The sequence below is a fragment of the Rhinichthys klamathensis genome, unplaced genomic scaffold (genome assembly GCF_029890125.1).
Source record: "Rhinichthys klamathensis goyatoka isolate OS25496 unplaced genomic scaffold, OSU_Roscu_1.1 h1tg000008l_1, whole genome shotgun sequence".
NCBI lineage: Eukaryota > Metazoa > Chordata > Actinopteri > Cypriniformes > Leuciscidae > Rhinichthys > Rhinichthys klamathensis.
In genome coordinates this window covers 291,143-314,999 of record NW_026606561.1, presented here as the reverse complement: position 1 = coordinate 314,999, position 23,857 = coordinate 291,143, and the positions used below count along the sequence as shown (strand labels likewise).

The window sequence follows — 23,857 nt, the reverse complement described above, 5'->3', positions numbered from 1 at the left end:
ATTTTTCACCAAACACAACATAAAATACCAGATAACATTAAAAACATAACAAAAGAGCAAAATGTATTTACACTGAGATATATTACTAACACTAGTACATACAAGTGCATGATTGGGGCTCTGCTTAAAAATAAAAAAAGATCAGAAAGGCACGTCCTGGTTGTCACAAAGATGATGAGATGCTTAAATACAGATATGATACAAAGAAGAAAAAAAAATACAATAATTCACAGCTGTACGGTTCATCAAGAACCTAAAAGAACCAGACGTGACATTTCATTGACCTAAATCAGAGCTGTCCATCACTGAGCTCCTGCTATGAGCCTTAGGTTTTCAAGTGCTTAGAACACAAAAACCTCCTTATGAAAACCTCTTACAGCATGTTTGATGTATTATTTAAGTGCTTTCTTTTATTAAATAAGCTCAGAGGTTTAATATGATGTAGAAAGAGTAAATAGCGCGTTTCGGTCTGCAGACTACTTCTCCATGTCAAGAAATCGTTGTCAAAATTTAGGAGTAATGATAGAAAACAACAGTAATAATAACAGAAATAAAAAGGTTTAAGGCATAAACAAATGTACATTTACAAATAAAAAAGAAAGAAAAAAATGGCAGCATCACAGCATCTAAGCGATTACTCCATCAGATTTGACACATTCTCTGAATCTGTGTTATTTTAGTTATCAATATTTAGCTTTTATTTTTATATTTTTAAATGTTCATGTTAATTTTAGTTTAATGTTTAGTAATTTCATTATGAGCTTTTGTCATTTTGTTACTTTTTTTATGTTGCTATTCAGGTTTAATCGTTTTATTATTTTAGTTTTAGTTTCAACTAATATTTACATTTTATTTTATTTCAGATTTATTTCAATGGACCATTTTCACAGACTGTGATGATGATGAGTTTCCACAGTAATCAACATCACAAATCTAGTAAAGTTGTTCATATTTTCTTTTTTTTTCTTAAATGTATAATGCTATAATTTATGTGTTTTACATTACATCGGCAGTAAATAAAAAACGAATCAACACTTTTGCAAGGGTGTTTATAATACAACGGCTAAGAAATGAACGGCAAATTTGACATCTTTCTCTCTTCTGACTGCTGTAATCAGACTCTCTATATTTTTTCCCTCTTTTGGAAAGTCGTGGAAGCGCCATCACGGATTTTTTATTTTGTTATTGGAGCAAACAGGAATACATAAATTATATTTCCTGTCATCTCCCCTTCACCACTTTGATGACTTCCACGTCTGAGAACTGAGAAATGTGAGAAGTGTCCATTAACAGAAATATTTTTCATAGTTTTCATTTACTATCTAAATGCATTTCAGCTATGAGGAAGGTTATGCATAACATCCGTCTTCCAGAGAAACGAATGCAGGAAACTCTGCCAAACAGCTTTGGCATGATGAAAAGAGCACATCTGGTTATGCATGTTCAGACGAGGCCATGTTCGGGAGTTCGCATGTGCGTTAGTGGATGCTATCAGGCTTTGCGTTGTTTCTCACTGAAACGGTGTATGGTAACACAGCCATGGTAGGAGATAGGACGAGGCATAGCAGCCGTGGATGTGATGATGCCAGAGGCCGGGTCATAGCACACAATGTTGTCAGATGCGTCCCCATGTTCTCCCCGTCCACCCAGGATGTAGATCTTTCCGTTACAAATTGATATCCCGCAACTCTCCTAAACACACACAGACATACAATAATAAAATCAGTATATGGGACAAAATGACAGGAACGTTTGACTTTTTGGTTTATTAGCAGCTGTGCTTCAGGTACCTGTCTGCTGAAGGAGTGGCCCACATGCATCCAGTGGTCCTGTGAAGGATCGTAGCAGTAGATGGACTTGGTGAGGCCCCCGCACACGTAGATGACGTTATTGAGAGAAACGGCTGAAATATTGGGTTTGGTGAAGGGAATACACGCCCTCAACTGCCAGCTGTCTGTCTCTGGGTCATAACACTGGACCTGAAACACATATTTGTGTAGAAAGAACAGAAAAAGTGTGTGTTATAAAAGGATTCAAATTCTAAACTATATAAAGTACTTCATTTAATAGTGTTATTATAATATTATTTATATACAATAGTAATCTTTTGTGACGTTATCATGTCATTATGTCATTATTATTATTAGTTTTAAGTTATTCTTTTATGTTTATGAAGATGTCATTTTTTAAATTTCAGTTTTATTCACTTATTACAGTTAACTAGGCAACTTTTTTTTTCTACAGTAATATTTATATTTCAACTATTTCAATTAATTATTGTCAATGAATCAAATAAATATAGTTATTTAAACTCCAGAAGAACTAAATCCAAACTCCAGAAGAACTAAATCCAAAATAAAAAAATAATTATATATATATATATACACACACACACACACTCATACATGGTATACATAAACACACATGCATTTTTATATATTCTTGTTCCTGTGTGTAGAAATTAAACTCACACAAAAGTTCCTTTTTTTTTTACATGAATATGCAGGTGTTATAACAGTGATCAACTACCATATTCACAATTTCCTCATTGCCATCAGCGTAATGCCAAATATATTGAGCTGAAACCAGAGAACAGGCCCTGAGGGTGAGGAAACAGAACCAACTAGTATTAAATATATGCATTCTTCAGTGCAAGCAATCTTTCAAGCTGATGTATAGATTTAAAAAAGCATGACAATCTGGATGTCACCGAAGACACGCACTCTGACAGAGAGTAAAGATGTATTGTCGAGCAGACACCATTTGGAAACTCATTTTGTGGAAGAGAGCTTTGTATTAAACTAGATCAGCTCCTTCTCTTTCTGTTCCATATGGCAAGTAAAGAATGCAGTAATCTGAGCACTAGAAAAATCAATGAGAGAAACCTATGTGAGATGTTATCCGAGATGGCACCAGTGTCTGAGGACAATAAGCTCACGACGGAGGTCCACCTGTTCACTCGGTTACAGACCACCTGCACAAACACACACATTCACTCCCCATCTGCCCTGCCATTAGCAGCCCTTCTGTTCAAAAAGATGCCCACACTCGAGGGGTTGCGAGGCACAAAATAAAGGTGAGCTTAGCAGGACCCTTCTCATACCCAAAAGTCTGGGGTTATCACTTTTTGTTTACATTAATGCTCGTTCAGCAAGAGTTATCAAATGTTACAGTAAAAACCATTTATAACAAAACAAAAGATTTCTATACCAACTAAATGCTGTTCTTTTGAACCTTATATTCAAAATAATCCGGAAAAGTTTTCCACAAAAATACTAAGCAACTGTTTTCATCATTGATAATATTAAGAATGTTTCTTGAGCAACAAATCAGCATATTAGAATGATTTCTGAACGATCATGTGACACTGAAGACTGGAGTAATGACACTGAAAATTATTTGTCAGGAATAAATAACATTTTAAAATATATTCAAACCTCTTCCAGAGGTAGTCGAAAACGCATTTTGACCGGACTGCTTTCGTTGCGTCGAATGCGTTCGAACAGCCACAAAAGACCTCCAACTCTCCGCCTACTGACCGAATGCTTAAACATTATGGGAAGCGTGCTAGCCAGACAGTATTTAAACGTTTGTCGGCTCGAGACCCAAGTTTGGCTTGAAGAGGAAAAACGCACCAAGCACAATGTTCTCTCACAATTCCTGATTTCTAACACGCACTCACAGCGTTCGGCGTGGTCTTGCGACTGTCAGAGCAGAAACTAAATCTGATGTTCTCCGTATGTTTTTGCGTCGTCTCTGGGCGCATTCATATTTAAATTGAGGGAGCATAGTTTGTCCATTAGATTGAAAGATCTCAAACAGGTATGTGTCTGCTTCGTCTACTTGTGATCCGATCGTCTAAACGCATCTTAATACCAGGTGTAAACAAGGCGTGCGTTACAGGTTAGTTAAACTCTCTTGCTCTGGTAATGGTCTATTTGCTTCATAAGGCATTGCGTCAAGGAGGAAAAAAACATGACAGTATCATTTAGACGTGACTAATCTTTTCAAGTTGGAATGAGCATGTGGTTTATTCCAGGTAACTTCCTTTGAGGAAAGGAAGGACAAGGCAAAAAAGCAGTTTTTATTTGATGAAAGGCATCATCTATGTCAGTTTTTAATAAACAAATGACACCAATACTTTTTTTTCCCTTTAATGCAGCTAGTCAAGAGCACTCATTGGAAGGGTCTGCCACCACTTAAAAGTCACCTGGCATCAACTGCATTATCCGTGCTTAAGCTGAAGATTAAAGACCAAAGATTTTTGTTTTGGATCAGCTCTGCCTAATTTTATATTGTGTGTTTGTTTAGTGCCGTTTCTCAGTCACCTTATTGGAGCAGCCGTTTTCATCAGGTTGTCCTCCGATGACGAAGAGTTTTCCCGCACAGCTGGTGACCGCCGGAGAGTAGACGGCTTCTTTCATAGGGGCCACCTCGGTCCAGCGGTTGGAGAAGGAGTCATACACCTCCACGTTACTGAGACAACACTGCCCATCATAACCTCCAACTGCATACACCTGCAGGATACATATACAGATATGAAATATATATATATATATATATATATATATATATATATATATATATAGGCCTATATATGGGTGTGTATTCAATTATTTATTTGTCATGTAATCCATCACAGAGATCTTAAATAAATCAACACTATCTTTTCCCTAGCTCATGGCTGATGTTCAAGGACAATATAAAAATGGTCTCTGTAGCCACTCAAAAACAAACACTCCTCATATCCTCTCCACAAACCTCTATATCCTCAAACTGACACCGCAGAGGAAATGTGGAGGAGCCAGGATAACAACATGACGACACCAACCTACATTAAAGCTGTTAAACGGGAAACCTGTTCAACAGATTGCAGTTGCCTTAGGCCTAAATTCATGTGCAAACACACATACAGACAGATGACCTCTGACCTAGGAGAGTAAAGTTCTCTCATTCACGCTCTCTAATGATTTAAACTCTGTCACACCCTGTCCTCAGTGACAAATGGCATTCATACCAATTTGCCTTGGTAAAAATTAATAAATAAATAGGATAAGAATTTGAACCCCACTATCTTTGCACGCTAATAACAAATCATTTTATACAGGAAGGCACAAACAAGATAAGAGAATGATGGATGGATATAAAGGTAGATGGAATGAAATCATGTTAGATGGCTGACTCATTCTTTGAATTGTAGTTGCTATCCTGTAAGTGCAGGTGATCATATTTCAGCAAAACAATAAAGAGGTTCTTCGGAAATTAGGAGAGTCTTTAAAATGACACCACCTGCATACAAGAACCAAAAAAATGCCTCTGCAGTACAAATGTGGGCATAACAACATGTAACAAATAACACTAAATGAAATGCTTGGGATAGTTCACCCAAAAATGTTCCAAACCTGTATGAATTTCTTTCTTCTGCTGAACACAAAAGATGATATTTTGAGGAATATGGGTAACCAAACAGTTGATGGGCCCCATTGACTTCCATAGTATTTTTTTTCCATACTATGGAAGTCAATGGGGCCCATCAACTGTTTGGTTACTGACATTCTTCAAAATATCTTCTTTTCAGCAGTGTTCATCAGAAGAAAGAAATCCATACAGGTTTTGAACAATGTGAGGGTGAGTAAATGATGACAATTTTCATTTTTGGGTGAGCTATCCATTTAAAAGAAAACCTATAGAAAAAAAAATCGAATGGAAGATGGAATGAATTAAATATGTAAGGGATAGTTCACCAGAAAACATAAATTCTGTCACAATTGACTAACTCATGACTAAACTCATTGACTAAATGTCATTCCAAACATGTGTGACTGACTTTTTTCGTGGAGCACAAAGACAGTGGTGTAGAGTTTATACCGGCCCAGTGGGGACAGGGACCCGCAATGTGTCAATGGGGTCACAGTGAGCCTGCTACGTCACTGGCAATCAACAAACTTCTTAGTTGTTCCTCATACAGTTATGACATGGGCCCGACTGACCAGTCAGACTACGCTTTTCAGAAGCGTTCAGCGTTTTAAAACTGAGCGTTCAGACAGAGGGTGAAAACAGGTGTTGCAACAATGTAAATTATAAGAAAAATAACGAGTTTTGAAAAATAATTTATGTATTCTAGTAGACCCCATAAAAAAAATTTGTGAACCTGTTAATGAGCATTACAGAGGTTTTTTTTTAAATTGCGTTCCCCTGAAGAAAAAGTCATACGGGTTTGGAACAACATGAGAGTGAGTACAGGCTCAGATACACTTCAAGCAGAATCGAAACAAGAACTGATGTGACGTCATTTCGAACAATATCAGGCCAAAATGAAGTTCGTTCTGGGAGTTTGAAACAGCTTGCCAAAGCTAACTCTCCGGAAAAGTTTGCTACGGCTGGTAAACACCTTTGTATTACCATTGGTCTGTGGCGATTACGTAATAAGTAGGTGTGCGCTGAGGCTCCACCTTCTTTCACGTCAAAATCTTTTCCAGTTCATTTATCCTGTTCAGTCCGTCGTGGTCAACACACTGGAGAGCTGCTTTATAGTAGAAAATGAAGTTGTACTTCTGATGAAACGAGACACTGACACTGTTTTTCCATGTTTAAATACAGTAAAGCTGCTTGATTGTAAGCAATCTATTGAATAAAGTGCTATATAAATAAATGTGACTTTACTAGAGTGCCGAATTGCAGAGCTTGTGCAAACATATCCACGTTGCTATGATCAGATGCTTTTCTTGTGCTTCACTAAAATGCTTGGCGTTTTCCCAATTTTGTTGTGAGTTTATTTTGTTATTGAAAGGAAAGCGCACAGCACATAATACATATTCATCTAACCGTTGCTCTCAGCAGTGTGGGTGGCGTCAGATGTTCGCTAACAGTACAGTATATCGTTGCTCACTTATTTTGAACTTCGTTTTACCCCTAAGCAAAGAACTACAAGGAACGTTGCCGTGAGTACACCGGGGCCTTAAATATGAACAAAATTTCTATTTTTGGGTGAACTACTTTTTTAAAAAAAAAGGAGGATTTCAAATGAGTTTCCATTTTAAAGCAACTACAAACATCCTGTAAATCATGCAAACGTGCTGTAAACAACCAAAGAGGAGGACAGGCACTGGGCGGACAGATAAACACACATAGAGGAAGAGAGAGAATAACAACTGTTTTCCAAGGAAAACAGATTCTCAAGAGATCTTTATGTGCGTGTCTATGCCTCTCTGGGTGTACGAACAGAAGAAATCTATTACATCCAAGCAGGCAGAATGTTATACCCCCAGCATGTGTAATGAAATGCATATGTCTCAAACATTTACAAACACCCAAAATTGAATACAGTATCAAAAGACCATCAAAACACTTTTCATGAGTAATTACAGAAAGAGGATCTTGATTCTGCATAAGACAAATAAAACATACAATAACGGGACAGCTAATTTCTACATAATTATCAATCAAATGAGGTCAGATTACAACAGCACAATCTGATTAGAGCTGTAAACATCTGATCGTAACATCAGTCCTAAACACGCACTGAAAGCCTGGATATTACAATGCCTAAGTGACAACTGTACACTTTTTTAAAAAAAATCTGCACTGATTAATTTATAATGTAAAGTTTCATGCTGCAAAAACGGTCAAATTGTTTGGTAACACTTTACTTAAAGTTAAATATAAAATAATGCATTAGATTAGTATTTTAATGCATTAATTATGCCTTGCAATGCACCCTTTAATGAATTGTATGGTCTCATGAATAATTGTAACCACAGTTTTAATATACCTATAGAAAGTATAATGCATTATTTAACAAAGAATCTGTGAATATTATAATGCATTTTAACTTTGGTTACAATTATTTATGAAACAATATAACACATTATAACACGTAATGCCTTATACATAAAGGCTTTAAGTAAAGTGTTACCAATTGTTTTTGTCTCGTTTTAAGCATAAACCACACTAAATGCTGTAAAACAAAAAAGAAAAATTTGACAATAGGATACAATTTGTTTTTTAAATATCTTATGCAATTTGTTCCCGTTTAGTTGTTTATTTGTTTGTACTGGAAAATAAAATGATCTTTACTGAAATTGTTCTTTCTGTATGCATAATTGATTTAAATATGGATAATGTGTTGTTATTGGTCTATTCTTCTTTAATGAATGGTTAACACGTTTTACCAAATACACACAAGAGAGGAAACCAACTGCAGCAAGAGATTGTCATTTGTTAATTTTAATTATATGGCACATCAAAGGCTGAAATTGTCCACAAAAACATTTGCTGGAGTCGAAAGTAAGTGGAGCAAACATTAAGTGTATTAAGCTGAAATATTTGAAGATTAGGGAGAAGAAAGATAAGAAGAATTCAGGGGAACTACATTACAGGGCTAATTATGATAAGGAAAATCAAAGGAAGGGTGGGGGGAAAAAAAGATAAATAAATAAATAAAAATGTAACTAAAGCATTATGGAAGTTAAAATTTAATTTCTAAAAAGTAGCCATGTATTTGAACCAATTAAAAAAATGTCCAAGCAACATTGAAATCACAAATATTTTAGTACATTAGATGTGTAACCCGTGCAACACAAAGCAAATCCTGCATAATTTTCTCCAAACAGTTACACTGCTCTAAAGGATGTGTTCCTCTGATTTAGGAAATGGGACACTGGGACTGGAAACACTCACACATATGCACACCACACTCTCTCTCTCTCACCTTCCCCAGTAGGACGGTCATCTTGTGTCTCCAGCGCCCCTTATTAAGAGAGGCCACTCTGATCCAGACGTTGAGCTGGGAGTTATACATCCACACGTAACTGCTGTTGATGCGTCCACCTGTAAATAATAACCAAAACATTACCAAGCAGCAAGAGCAGGCTCTGTGTGTTTGTACACCAACTTAACCTTATTTTGGGGACAAATTTATATCAAAAACTGCATCAGGCAGTTGTGGCCTAATGGTTATAGAGTCTGACTTGTAACCCGAAGAAGGTCACGGGTTTCGAGTCTCAGTACCGGCAGGAAATTAAGGTGGGGGGAGTGAATGAACAGTGCTCTCTTCCCCTCTCATTACCCACAACTGAGGTGCACTTGAGCAAGGCACCTAACCCCCAATCACTCCCCAGGTGCCGCAGTAAAAATGGCTGCCCACTGCTCAGTGTGTGTGTGTGTGTGTGTGTTTAAAACTCACTGCTGTGTGTGCGCACTTGGATGGGTGAAATGCAGAGAACAAAAACCCCCCACAAACAACGATCGTGATGGCAATCCATAGGACCCCAGTGGAAGAATCAATGTCTTCTGAAAGAAAACGATAGGTCTGTCTCTGTGTGTGTGTCTAAGAAAATAAGTATTTTTCTTTTTTACTTTGTTAAATTATAAAGCATTGCTTCTGGTCTACAGTCATACGAGCGTTCATGAGAGGGACGTTGTGATGTAAGCGAGTCGTGAAGCTCTCACGAGAAGTAACACGGAAGCACAGAGGACCACCATTTCTCTTGTGAGCTTCACAATGCTATAATATGGGTTTTTCCAAGTGTCAAACAAGCAGCACCCATTCAATGCCATTATTTGGACTTACAGAGATGGAATATTTTCCTAAAAATTTTCATCGCGTTTATCTGAAGAAAGAAACTCATATACATAAGGGATGGCACGAGTGAGTAATGATGAGAATACTTTCATTTTTGGGTGAACTATTCCTTTAAGTGTCCAAATACTTTTTGGGGCCACTGTTTAGTTATCAACCACTAGCAGCTTTTTTTTTTTTGTGGTCAAGAATTTCAACATTGCAAACCCACAAACATGTTTTTAGTTCTCAGTTTGAGAAGACACAATGTCTGTAATTACACAAACCACAGTGCTTCACTTGTGTTCCTGTTAAACAGAAATGCTCCCTCTGATCTGAACATCCTTTCTTGTTGTCATATATGTTTATCTAAACCTGCTGAGGGCTGTTCTATTCTGTGCCACTTCACATCTGACCCAAATGGCTGGTTATCATACAAACAGCAGGTCTGAGGCAAGCTCTGACAGTCCTTCTCTCCCACACACGCTAAAGACCTGGCAGCAGGCCGTTCCACTTTAATTCTGTTCATAGACTTAGCTAATGTAGGTGTCAGAAGTTCTCAAATAGCACATGAGGCCCTTCCTCCCTCTCAGAGTCCCTTCAAGTTAAGTTGGTGCACTAGCTGGGCATCTTGGCAACACCTTCATTCAACTATTTTCGGTGCAGGAAACGCTGTTATCATAAGACTTTGCCTTTTAGCTTATATAATTGAACGCACATGCATTTAAGAGTAAACATACTAAAAATAAGCAGCAGAGAAAAAAAAGGAGAAAGGGGAAGCCCAAAGAAAGAAAAAGCAGGGGTTTTTGAGGAAGTACGAGCACCACAGTAAGAACTAAAGTGCTCATAAACTCCATTAGCGGAATAGCTGAGCAACTGTCTGGTAAACAAAGGCAGAGTCAAAATCTCTGTCTAATTAAAGAGGATGTGTTTGTCATTTCCTCTAATACTGAGTAAATATAATAAAGCCTGGAACCAGTCCTTTTAGTTTGCTCTTCTGTCATAAATATCCCCTGACAAAAAACATCAGGCCTTTGTGACATTCATTCAGACTGAAGACCGGACAAACCAGCATTTAAGATGGAGTCAGTCTCCTGCCGAGACTTCACGTTGTCACAGAGATTGCTTAAAAACAGGATGCAAAACCTGCAGGTGAACAGTAAAGCTACTCATTAGCAGAAACATTGCTAGACATGCTTAAGGGATGTAGCTTAAAACATTTAGGATTATCCTAAATGGATTTGAAGCACATTTAGGGCTTGGATAAGTGCTAAATTGGTTGCCAATTTTAATATTTTACAAAAATACAATTCTTTTCAGCATTCATAACATTTCTTGCAAAATCATTGCAAACATCAAGTCAGAAACAGTATTGGATCTTGGCATACACAATATAGTCAATAAGTATGGTTCCCTAGACCAGGGTTGCCAGGTTTTCATAACAAAACCAGCCCACTTGCAATTCGGAAACCTGCCTGATTGTGGCCAAAACCATGTCCAGTAGCCCAATCGTGTTCAGTGAGGATACTCTGTAAAAATTGGGTTCTGTGTGGTAAAAATCGTGCTCCCGTGGTTTGGGGGTGGACTTGGTTCGCTACAACCCGCAGACTACGGGGAAAACAAAAAAACCCATGTCAACAGTATAAAAGTAGCGGAATTGTCAACACTGCCATGAACACGCATTCAAACTGCCTTATAAAAAAATATGTAAATATTTAATTCTATTCCTTTAATTGTGAAACTGTACAATTTCATTTAGTTCACTGTCTGTAGAAAAATAATTAATGTTACACCATGGTCTGGGTGAATACTCGATTCTGATTGGCTGCAGGGTGTCCATTAAAAAGTGATAGAGGACACCTAGTAAAGGAGTTCTGGTGAAATTGACCGTTTACCGTTCGATATTAATAAATAAATGCGCTGGCTACATCAGCTGTGAGTAACCATAGCAACAGGCAGTCAAAGTAAAGTAAAACAAACATCTAGTTAGCCGTTATACTATGCCTACTGTGTGTTTTAATTATAGGTTTTAAAAAACAAACAAAAGTGTAACGCCCATGGCTAGACAAGCCTAACTTACATGAAAAAAAAAACACTTTAACTTTCTGGCTCGTAAGTTAGCTAAACTGAAGGGTTCTACGAGCTGAGCGGACTATAAATATCTCCGGTTGCTAAATAAACCGTCAGGCGTAACCAGGGAAACCAAGTTATTGTTTGTAAAAACTTTAGATTTCGATTGTAAAACTAATTAAAATATAAACTAATGTTTTAAAAATTGTGTTATTTGGCAAGTGACCATGGTATAAGCGGGTTAATGCCCGTCGAGGTGTCCATTGTCTAGGTATTAATGGACTTCGGCGGAGGCAACCCACGCCTCTCTGTCGTCCATTAATACCGGACAATGGACACCTCGACGGGCATTAACCCTTATCAATAATCCTGAAAAAAGGAATCTTTTATTTGAGTTGGTTACACATGTATATAATAAGTACATTTGCATTATGCAATGGCATTAATAGAGTGGTTCTCTCTATATGATTTATGTTTATTGTTTAGTGACGGCCCTCTTCATTAGCCTCCTAAAATGGACAACCGTGAACAGGAAGCACCAGATCATTCAAACGTCAAGCGAGAAAGCATATATTTATTTACTCATTATTATGCCATTGCAAACCTGTATGCTTTTCTTTCTTCTGTGAAACACAAAATATGGTATTTAAAAAAAAGATATAATATATTTTTGTCCATAAAATAAAGGTCTATGGGGTCCAATGCAGTTTTGTAGAAGAAAGAAAGTCATACAGGTTTGGAATAATATGAGGGTGAGAATGATGGCAATTTTTATTTTGAGGCTCTTCTGAAGAAGGGCTCCCTTGTAAAAGAGATTTGAATATCTCAACGGGACATCACCTGGTAAAATAAAGGATAAATAAAAAAAATAAGAAATGCAAATAAAGGGCTCCCATGACAGATTATTTGGCAAGTAATTTAACACCATACAAACTGTCCAAAATGCAGGGTACTTTAGTGTATTTCAAGTTTATTTACTTGTACACACTTTGATTGTATTTGTATGCAATAAACCGAAAGCAAAAGCTCATTAACTGCAAATTCTTACCGGTTCTGCAAGAGTAATGTTTATCAAAGACAGCTGAACCACCAAGCCTGTAGGATATGACTTCTGACAGAGGAGAGGGACAGATTTAGTAAAGGGCCTCTGAACCTAATACTGGAGGCCGGCCAACTGCACGTGCACACGAGAACAGCAATAAGTAGCGTGTATGTGTGTGTGAGAGAGAGAAGGGCAATCCTGACACGTGAGATCATGAGCTCAAAAACACAGCTCTATTCATGGAAATCAGTCTCACACTCCTTACTACTTTATATTTTTAAAGCACTAAATAATGGCTCTAGAAGGAGAATAATAAGAATTATACAATTCAGAGTTCCTGGTTATTACATCTAGCTTGTGTAAACAAAAACACACACATGACCTAAAAGTTTAGATCAAGTTGAAATGTATAAAAACGTCAGCGTTATAGAAATTCCTCGAGTGCATGACCTGTATACATAGACATAACCTTTGGGCACTGGATGACGTAATGCAATAACTTCACCAACATCTGCAGATCATTCCTGGAACTATTCTGAAACTTTTGGCACAAATACTCCCTTAAGAAGCCGCTTGGCTGTGCCAGTTTAGAGTTTAAAATGACCTAAGCTCTCAGCCAATAGAACGCTAGAGTTTGCCAGTGAGAACAGCCCTTGACACACTAGCTGGTCACAGAGGCAGCTGTTGTTTCCGATTTTCATCGAATCATAAACAGCTGTTCTAGAAATGTCCTCACAAACAAGGCATTTGCTAAAAGCCCTCAACTCACCACAGAAAGCCCAGGACTAATTTGCCCAACCCATCCCTAACAGAATTTGTTCAAATGAAGCTCAACTGAACAATGCATTTAAAAGTAGAGGGTTACATTGTTTGAAGAAAATGAGAGTGGTGCTTGCTAATGCACAAGGCACTGCCACAACGCCAGGATGGTGTGTATGGTTGAAAGGGTGTTGCTATGGAGTTACTAAAGTGGTATAAAACATGTTACTATGCGGATTTTAGGAACTTGCTACGGTGTTCTGAATGGTTGCTTACTAGCATGATACCTTAAAAGCTCATTCTCTGGGAATGTGAGTGGTGCTTGCTCATGCCAGGATGGTGCCAGTCAGGATGGTGTGTAGGGTTGCCAGGGTGTTGCTATGGAAGTATTAATGTATTCTGAGTGGATTAAAGTAGCCGTAGCATAAGCTTAGGTGAGAATTGATGCGGAATCCGCTATCGCAGAGGATAGAGCCAAACAAAACGCAGATCACAAATAAGTAGTCTAAAACAAGAAATTTTAAAGAAAAATGTTGGAGGATTTCGATATAACAGAAGAGGAGCTACATCCTACCTCGGATCAGAGGTCACCCTTCTGCCGGAACTCGACTCTCTTGAGAACGTACGTACGTACGTACGTACGTACGTACGGCCGTTCACAGATACCAGTGATTATACTTTATAAGGTTTTAAATATGGGTGTTTTTCTTACAAAAACACATCACTTCAGAAGGCATTTATTAACCCCCTGGAGTCTTGATTACTTCTTCTATGGATGGATGGATGCGCTTTTTGGAGCTTTAAAAACTCGGGCTCGATTCAATGCCATTACAAAGCTGGGAAGAGCTCTGATTGTGTTCGGATGAAAGAAGAAAGTCATATACACTGCTGTAGGATGGCTTGAGTGTGAGTAAATTATGGGAAAATTTTAATTTTTGGGTGAATATTCCTTTAAGAGCCCATTCCCAAGTGACATTCTAATCCCCATTACGGCTTGGGTCCAGTCCTCAAAACTGATTTTTCTTTTTTCAGTTTTTAACCCGTCAACTGGACATCATGTCTGACTACTTAAAGTTGCAGCCCACTTTCCCCCCACAGATCAAACAGTGATAGACTTATCAGAATTTGGACATTTCAAATGTTTTTTGTTTTTAACAGTAAAATTAATCAAAACAGTTCAAACTGCAAAAATCAATCGAGTCTAAATATTCTTGTCAGCATTACTCATAAATAGGGTTAGATGTAATTTATGTTCCAAGCAGACATCAAGACTCCTCTCTAACATGTAAATCTACATTTATAGGAAGTTCCACATGCCTGTGCCAACAACACAGCTAGAGAGAGAGAGAGAGAGAGAGAGAGAGAGAGAGAGAGAGAGAGAGAGAGAGAGAGAGAGAGAGAGAGAGAGAGAGAGAGAGAGAGAGAGAGAGAGAGAGAGAGAGAGAGAGAGAGAGAGAGAGAGAGAGAGAGAGAGAGAGAGAGAGAGAGAGAGAGAGAGAGAGGGAGGTTCTGCAGAACTAGCCTCTTGCTAATCAGTCACTGTGACCAAGTACAGGACACACAGTACTAAAAGTATGGCAAATATCACCATGCCCTAAAATGAAGCCTCATGTGACAAAATCATAACCATTTAGAACATATAGGGTGTTACATATACAGTTATGACAAGGGTTTTGAACCAATGAGAATTTACTGTTGATGGGGGTACCCGAAAATAGAAAACAATATTTTTCAATTTATAATTTGTGAGGCGGGAATATGAGGGTCTCACCTGACACAAGAATGTCGTTGCGGAGGGCACATACAGCATACTCAGACTTCGTGTACTCGGGGTGTTTAGCAAGAGATGTCCACTCTCCCGTCACAGGGTCGTAACATTCTGTGTATGGCAGATTGAACCCCCCCACTCGCTCACAGCCACCCACCACCACAATGACCTCAGAGAAACCAGTGGACCTGCAGATAGGAAGAAACAATATCTTTAGATAAGCATGAGCTTGGAAGTGGAGAAATAAAGAGATGACAGCATCAGGATGTGGTTAAGCTTCATTCCATGCCTAAGGTACAATGAGCTTCTGCAATGATTCATTGGAAAAATAATACTCTTCCTAGACACTTTCATGTGTGTTTTTCTTTTAAAATAACATTCAATGTTGTGTTTGAGAATTCTGACCTGAACAAGCCAAAACCCCCAACCAAACACAAACAGCCGTCTGAAATACACTATGCGACAATGTTAACATTCTATGTGCGTTTAGTGCAGACATTAACTTAAGTCCTGAACAGTGAATGTTTTGCATTTGTGGTTTCTCTGGGCTGAATGTGTGCGTTTTTAAATCACTAAATCATTTTGAAATATGATTTTGACAGAGGTTTTATGGCAGAGTGGAATGTCTGAAAACAAGCTCATACATTTTCAGCACCCAATGCAAGATACTAACTCCAAACACAGATAACACATGCAGAACACAGATACGGCTTCTAAATACAGATACAGACCCCATATTAGGATATTGAATCTAAATACAGAAAGTCCATATTAAGATACTGCCTTCCAGTACAGATTACGGCTCCCCACATCTGACTGCTATAAAGACAGTAATCTAAAAATACAGATACTTCCTCCAAACACAGATATTTCCCTAAATAAATACTGCCTCCAAAATAAGACATGCTGCCACTAAACAAAGACTTTTTTTTTAATTAATGCCGAGCCCTCTTTTAAATGAATTCTTTCTCTAAACAAAAGTACCTAATGTCCTCGTCACTCATGATTAATCGAGTGAGTATGTAGAAATGGATTACATTTGCTCTCTGGAAGAAAACCGTGAGTGGTGCCCGCCCATGCAAAAGTCACAGACACAGTGTGTTTTGAGTGGTTGTAGTGGGGTTCCTAGATATGACGTCCCTCCTGCAATGCAAGTCAATGGGATTTTTCAGGTCCAATCATTTTTTTACTGATTAATGGCAACACTGGCCCAGGCCATTGTTTCAAAGTCGAGGTTAAAGGCAAAAAGCGCATAAAACTGAAGTATACTTTGGGTTTAAGGGGTTTGTTCAAATTCAAAAAGAATAAGCAATACTGATAAAGAAAATGAATTACAAAACAGTCAACGTTTATAATAACTTCGTATTTCAAACAGAATCATGTGCCTTCAATTTGTTCAGCTGTAGTGGATTTTCCAGTAAAGCGTGAACTCCGAGTCAACATGAGTGCATTTTTATTTGATGTGTCATTGAGTTAATTGTTGCATGTAAAATTCAAGGTCATCATAAATAATGTTCTACATCTCATCCTCAAATGTTCAGTGTTCAGCGGTTTAATTTTCTCTGTAAAATGCATGTTATTTTAGTCCTTCACATGAAGAAAAAAATATTTCATGAGCAATGCGGTCAATGTGATCTGACATCTCATTGACCAATTTTTGATCAGAAACTACATCGTACCTGCGAGGTCTTGTACGTGGTGACATCATCTCATTGCCAAGTACATGGTAGCGACGTGCTTCATGCAGCAGTTGGTAACATTCTGGAGCATTCTGGATCAGTTTATCACCTTCCACCTGCAGCAGAGAAATGACCACAATCTTATTGCTTGACCTCAAACCTGTTTCCTCATATCTGCTTTCATGTAGAGTCCAGCTATCTTGTTTAAATAATCTTGTTCTATTATGACAATAAAGAAAGCTTGAACTGACTAGTTCAACACACCTGCCGATAATTTTCAAGCGAACCCCAGGATCTTGATTAGCTGGTTGATTAAGTGTGTTTTGAATTGGAGCAAAACTCAGCAAATAGCCAAATCTCAAGTCCTTGCTTTATCTAGTTTCATAATTTTACGACCATATACTATACCCAAAGACATTTTTTTTGTAGGTCAAAACCCTGAAATAAGTAGAATTTTATAACTTATGGTTCCATCGTCCTGAAGTCAATGGGTTTTTTTTTATTTGTTTTTGGTAAATGCCTAAAATAAGGTCTGTGGCTAACAAGTTCAAGATATTTTCACGTTTTATTCTGTAACTTAAAATATATTAGTAATTCCCCATTGCGACTTTTTAAAAACCTTTTACTTGTCTTGAAAAAAGTTGGACTACAGAGGTGGCCTGGGACATAAAAAAAAAAATCCTATTGGGTTTTTGTTGAGTGAACCAGGGTGATGTTAGCTTCCAGGTTGGCCTATAAAAATACAACAACACTATAGCACTCTATAAACATCTAAGCGGCAGAGCATGTCTGGATTTGTTAAAAAAAAAAAAAAAAAAAAAAAAGAGCTTCTCCACCTGTCCAAATGACTTTGAATGTGCCACTCACCGTCTGGACAAAATAGTTGGGGTGAAGCAGAGGCAGTCGGACATGTTGCAGCAGATCTTTCAGCATGGGCCTGCGATACTCCACGCCGTGGTAGACCCAATGCATCACCGCCTCAAACACCACCTCCTCCTTGCCAATGGACAGTTCGTCGCTGGCCAAGTATTCCTCCAGCTCAACCTTGTGGAGGTCTAGAAACTCCTCATGCTGAGCCACCTCTGGAAAATTCAGCAAGGCGAAAGCACGGCAACGACTGGCCAGCTGTTTGAGAGAGTGGGCATCTGCGAAGCGCTGGATACCGAGGCAGTTGCAGGGGTCCAGCTGCTCCTCCAGGAATTTTGCGCAAGCATCCCGCAGAGTGGCGATCTGGAAGAGGCTGGAGGTCTCGAAGAGGAACTGGACGTTCTGTGTGGTGATGCAGGCATGTCCGGTGTAAACGTACTGCAGGAACGTGTCCATAGCGTCCGCCTGGATGCCGTTGATCTCCACCAGCATCTCGTGGCTCTCCTTGTGGTCGTTGCAGAACATGGCACGGAAGTAGCTGCTACAGGCCGACAGCACGGCACGGTGACAGGGGAACTGGCGCCCCTGGACACTGATGATCACGTCCGTGAAGAGGCGGCTGTCGCGGAATTCGTTGAAGACCTGGAGGACGCTCTCAGAGTGAGAGGAACCGGAAGAGAAGTTGAACACTTCGCTCAGGGTCTTAGACTCCATCTCAAAGATTTTACGCTTGATTGCTGGCGATTCAGGCACGCCACCAGAGTTGCCATGATTCAGACGCCGACCCAAAATGAGCACCATGATTGTATCCGACAGGAGTCCTTCACCAACTAACAATCACTATCAATGCCTGCAGGAAAACAATCAGCAACCATCAACACCTGTAGAGGAACAGCAGTTACAATCAACAAACACTATAAGTGGTATTCAGTCCTACTGAGGTCCACCTTCTTGAGAATGGTACCCCCCTGCTACAACATTACAGTCTGTATTTTAAAGGAAATCCACAGACCTGGTTCAAATGTTGTTATCACTTACTGAGAAAGAAACTACTGCAGCCATATATTATTGACCTCTTAGATTATTACTTTCATACAGAATATGGCCAGACTCACACTTTCAAAGTGACTTTTTGACCCTGATGCAGAGGCTAAAGGTCAAGTTCATGCTCAAGAGAATTTCAATAGTAACAACTATTTTGCAAATCTATCATTATTTGTTATTATAGCCATAACCCCAGGTATCACAGACAAGACTTAAGCCTAGTCCTACACTAAAATGCATTGAGCTGTTTAACTGAAAGCAACTTGCACTGACATATCTTAAAACATGTCAGTGCCATTGTTTTGTCTCAAGATGCCCACCAGTAATGTATTTTTCTAAGGCATGTTTATAAAAGCTAATTCTTTAAAATGTCCTAATTGAACTAAGGCCTAATCTTGGCTTAATCTTCTAAGCCTTGTCTGTGAAACCGGGTCTATGTTTTTGTTGCCAAACCAAATAATTAATTATTAATTCAGCATTATTATTAAGGTAAAATGTTAACTTAAGTGTTATTATAATTACAATTGTATTATAAGTGTTATGATCTGTCACAAGGGTCATGACAACCAGCAACATTTTAAAAAATACAAATGTGTAGTTCATAAATATCTGTGAATTTTACTAGAGCACACTGAAATTTGTCAAGTCGTGAGCAGTAAAAACAAAAAACTAAACAAATATATTCCTCAAGGCAATATAGCACTGATATAAAGGGAAAACTGATTCTTGATTCTTGAACTGCTGAGAGATAACGTGAGCGAGCGCGTGTGTGAGAGAGGGGGAGAGTGAGTTTGCGCAATCTTTTTTAAAAGTCACTCAGGTTTGTTTTGTTGTGGAAGTAGAAATAAAAGAACATGGACGGTTGCTCAATATTTCCCCTACATCTAAACATGCCCCATGTGGACTGAAATGATGACCTCATAGAAATGAGATCAATTATGTGTGATTCTACTCTATAAAAGGCTAGAAAGGCAGGGTACAAGCAAGTCGACCAGATATTATGTTCCAAATAACCATCCTGGTATAACCATTTTGTTGCTGGTCCAAGATAGTCGACCAGGGCAGGCTAAACATTTTCATGCAGTTTCTGAATAAGTAGCATATAATAATACTATAGATTATATATCCTGAATAAATCCTTGTTTGTTAACTCGCCATAAACAACCATGACAGAATTAATCTTTAAAAGCACATACTAGTGTTAACGCATTCATCATATCGCAAATACTGACATCATATCGCATTATACTGACATGATCTCTCAATCATTCAAGTTGTTCAGAAAAGTTTTTCAGCATTATTTTTCTCACCTTATCCCCAAGAGACCAACTTTCTGGAAAACATCAAAAACAATATAGCAAAGAGTAGAGGTCCTTAAAAGTAAATACAATCAAACAAATCCAGTTTGTTTCTGAAAAATAGCTCCATAAAGCGTGAGCACTTGTGTTGTCACTGTGAAGATTTCTTTGTTAACGTCCGTCTCATAGTGGCTCTCTGCGTGTTCTGGCACAAAGAAAGTATACACACAGCTTTTAGTCTTCTGTTGTGTCAGCTGTTCTGCAGGGTGTTTATAGGGAAATGTAGTTCTGGTGGCATATCAACATCATATCTCCAGTCCTTCAAACCAGCAAAAGAACATCATATCCCAGAATTCCGTGCGGGAGAATTTCCATGTGGCTGGCCGTTGTTTGCAAACAAAAACCTGATTATGATATGAACGAAGACAGTATGTGTCATGTTGTTACGGCAAAACAAAACAGCCTTTTCAAGTGTAGTAAAGCCCATACTGTTGTTTGACGTTATTATACATATTATTTTGTAGGCTACTACAAGAACAAATTATTTAGATTAGAAAAAGTCATGTCTCACTTATTTACATGTGTTTTTGTAAATATATTAAAAAGGCTGATGTTGATATTGCGTTCGTTTCTTTCAGTAACTGTAGAAAGCCGACTTGATTAAAAACTAACAAAACAGGTAGTTCACTTCACTTGACAGAAACGGAAAAACAACGTCACGCGTGACTAGATACTTGATCTACCTGATATTAAATTCGATAATATGCCAATGATAAAAGGAATATTATGTGAATTATATAAATTGCGATCTATGCAAATAATTATAGGAATATTAGTTTGAAAAAAAAAAAAAACATTTTATTTCCAGCATAACTACAAGGAGAAATCATCCTTTTAAAAAACTGTATCAACACCGCCATCTTGTGGTGGTGTTTCGCGCGCATTATTTTCTGACATAGCCTATAACAGTGTCCCACAGCACAGACAAACATTATATTACACAAATGTATTATACTTATCACAATAATAGGGATAGGCCTATGTATTCTTGGATTAATTTCCATTAGAACCTTAATATATGAATCGAATTTTGCAGCAGCAGTGACATTTGTAAAGTTCATTTTTATCAGACGAACACAAGAGAGAGAGAGAGAGAGAGAGAGAGAGAGAGAGAGAGAGAGAGAGAGAGAGAGAGAGAGAGAGAGAGAGAGAGAGAGAGAGAGTGAGTGAGTGAGTGAGAGAGAGAGAGAGAGAGAGAGAGAGAGAGAGAGAGAGAGAGAGAGAGAGAGAGAGAGAGAGAGAGAGAGAGAGAGAGAGAGAGAGAAAACAATGTTTAACTTTAACACTTAAACTTCTCTGGTAAGTGTTATTTATTCATTTTCAGTAACCTTTCAAATAACCCAGACGTATAATAACCATTTTTACATAAGCTTCAGGTGCTCGGTTAGTCGCCCTTATAACAATTACCATGGTTTACACAGCCTTTCAGTCGAACTATTACAACAGTCACTGCAATAAAATATAGCAACTTGGATTCAGCCACAGCTGTTATCAAAAATAAAATAAAATTAGCGATTTTCAAAGCCTCTTACACTTCTTGTAAGTTGATAGGGTTTATAGACAGGCGATGTCATAGTATGAGGCTAAATCTGATGCATGTGCAAGACTCTGAACAAAGCATATGAAGGCTGGGAAATGACTTAGTAGTTTTTTTATTGATAGTCTAGAAATAAAAAGTGTTAGTAACAAAATGCATTGTGTAAAATACCATAAGTAAATACATAACACCAAAATAAACTACAACTTTTTGAATATTCACACATATTCTCAGGCATTTCATATTATTACTTTCCTCTTGTGAACAAAACCACAGTTGAGCATCATTGGAGCTATCAAATGTAAGGTTTTAACTGAATGAGTTAATTAAAGCTCAACAACACCCTTTCAAATGTCTTTTTCACAGGTAAAATAAGCATCTTTATAGCACAGGTGTGATAGTTCTTGGCCTATTCAGCCGAAAGAACTGGAACAACACGCCGCACAGTTCTCTATAGCGTAGCCCATACAGGTACGGAGCTAAGGCTTTGGGCAGGATGAGTAAGACGTTACACACCACCAGGGACATCCACAGGCTTGCTCTGAGGTCCAGAGTCTCACTATTGTGGCAAAGCATCAGCTCGATCTCCAAAACCAGCAGGGGACAGAAAGCCAGGAACAGGTGGAGATAATGGATGAGAAATGTTCCTTTAGCACGGGACGAGGCTTGGCCCTTCCACACACCCGAATTACGTGTATAAAAGTAGAGGATGAGGTAACCAGACAACACCAGAAGGAGGATGAAAATGATACCGGTGACTGTCAGCAACATTGAGACATAGAGTGGGCGAAAGTGGCTTACAGTCAAAACCATCAGCAAAGGCAGGGAGCAGATGTGGAGGGCGCAGGGGGCCGTACTATGGTACCACAAAAACATGCCAACAGCTGCCGCAGGGAAAAAGACTGAGACGGCCCAGATGGCAGCAACTGCTCCGTAGGTTCGTGACACGGGCCACACTGCCAGGTAGCGAAGGGGTGCTATTACAGCAAAGCAGGTATCCATCACCATTGCTGTAATACTTAGTACGCCAGAACTGTATAATACCGCGGATAGGAAGAGCAGCACGGCACACGGCCACTCTGTCATCAACACACCGGATAAGTTGATGCAGGCACTAAGAATATTCATGCAAACAAACAGTAGGTCGCTGAAAAGAAGATTGGCCAGGAGGAGGAAACGCGTCTGCTGCCGCAGGTCAACGCGGGACAGGATACGTATTAGAAGAACCGGAGTGGTCAGCAGAATGGCCAGGAAGGCCAAAATGGGGCACATCTCAAGCACTTTCATGTGGCAGGGAGGGATGAATCCATGCCACTCGTGCGCAAACATCTCCGCTTGGCTTTCAGAGGAGTTGGAAAAATTTGAGGAACGTCTGTGAAGCTCAGCTCGACCAGACCTGTTGTACCAATTGCCAAATGAACAAAGCAGAGATAAAAAAAGGTCTTCCTCAGCTAGGTAGAAAAGCTTAGACTTTCCCTCCATCAGAGTTTCCATCTCTTGGCACGTGTTTGTGCGTCCAATCCAAGGCAAAAACAGCGACGGACAGGTAAATTTGTCTCTCCTTCTCTCTTCTTGCAGACTGTAGTAAGTGATTCAGGGGACAGATCTGTCACAGGCTTGTAGATCGTTTCCGTGGAGATAGAGAAACGGGTAAATATCACTTCACAGCTAAAAGGATCAGAATGACACTGGGATTTTGCACCAAGGCATAAATATTGATATGTCTTCCTAGAATCAGGACTATTGCGTAACATTTACACTGTTATTTTTGGACTGATTGTTTAACTTGGAGGACTAAGTGCCTCAAGTTAAACATTGAATGCATATAGGAAATTGGAGAAAGACACAATCATGTAAAAATCCTGTAATGTAAATTTATTTAGAGAACAAAACAGCACTATCGACCAGTACTTACAAGAGCTTGAATCAATATTGTGGTCATGAATAACAACATACAGTATATTGCTGGGAGAATCTCACAAAAAATTGTCAAGAGATGTCCTTAAAAAAAGGAGGATATTTTGCATGAGTTTACATATTTTTGTTTACATATGAGAATGGCATGCAAAAAAAATCTTATTGTCATTATGAAGATTATCCTGTACACACACACACACATACATATTTACATACTGAGTTTTGTTTCCACATGATGACGATGAGAATTTGCAGAA

The 23,857-nt window shown here is 38.6% G+C and overlaps 1 protein-coding gene across 3 annotated transcripts; it reads right to left on the bottom strand.

Moving 5' to 3' along the window:
* Positions 1 to 1,404: 1,404 nt before the first annotated feature.
* On the bottom strand, positions 1,405 to 23,260 carry klhl24a (kelch-like family member 24a). Of its 3 annotated transcripts, none has more exons than XM_056260137.1 (8): positions 20,099 to 20,327; positions 17,745 to 18,625; positions 16,878 to 16,993; positions 15,202 to 15,386; positions 8,711 to 8,829; positions 4,329 to 4,517; positions 1,791 to 1,979; positions 1,405 to 1,692 (listed from the first exon to the last, which is right to left on the bottom strand). In XM_056260137.1, the coding sequence occupies exons 2-8, from the start codon at positions 18,543 to 18,545 to the stop codon at positions 1,492 to 1,494; spliced, it is 1,800 nt and encodes a 599-aa protein (XP_056116112.1). In that variant the 5' UTR covers positions 18,546 to 18,625; positions 20,099 to 20,327; the 3' UTR covers positions 1,405 to 1,491. The 3 variants fall into 3 exon arrangements, with proteins under 3 accessions (XP_056116112.1, XP_056116111.1, XP_056116113.1); XM_056260136.1 differs by having other exon boundaries at positions 17,745 to 18,594; XM_056260138.1 differs by lacking the exons at positions 16,878 to 16,993; positions 17,745 to 18,625; positions 20,099 to 20,327 and adding an exon at positions 22,873 to 23,260.
* Between the last annotated feature and the right edge of the window lie 597 nt (positions 23,261 to 23,857).

Bases quoted from the DNA above. Each gene is read 5' to 3' on its own strand.
- klhl24a (XM_056260137.1), bottom strand. From the start codon at position 18,545: ATGGTGCTCATTTTGGGTCGGCGTCTGAATCATGGCAACTCTGGTGGC. The intron at 16,994-17,744 runs GTGAGTGGCACA...TCTCTGCTGCAG, and splicing joins CCAACTATTTTGTCCAGACG to GTGGAAGGTGATAAACTGAT. The intron at 4,518-8,710 runs GTGAGAGAGAGA...TGTATCCTGCAG, and splicing joins TGACCGTCCTACTGGGGAAG to GTGTATGCAGTTGGAGGTTA.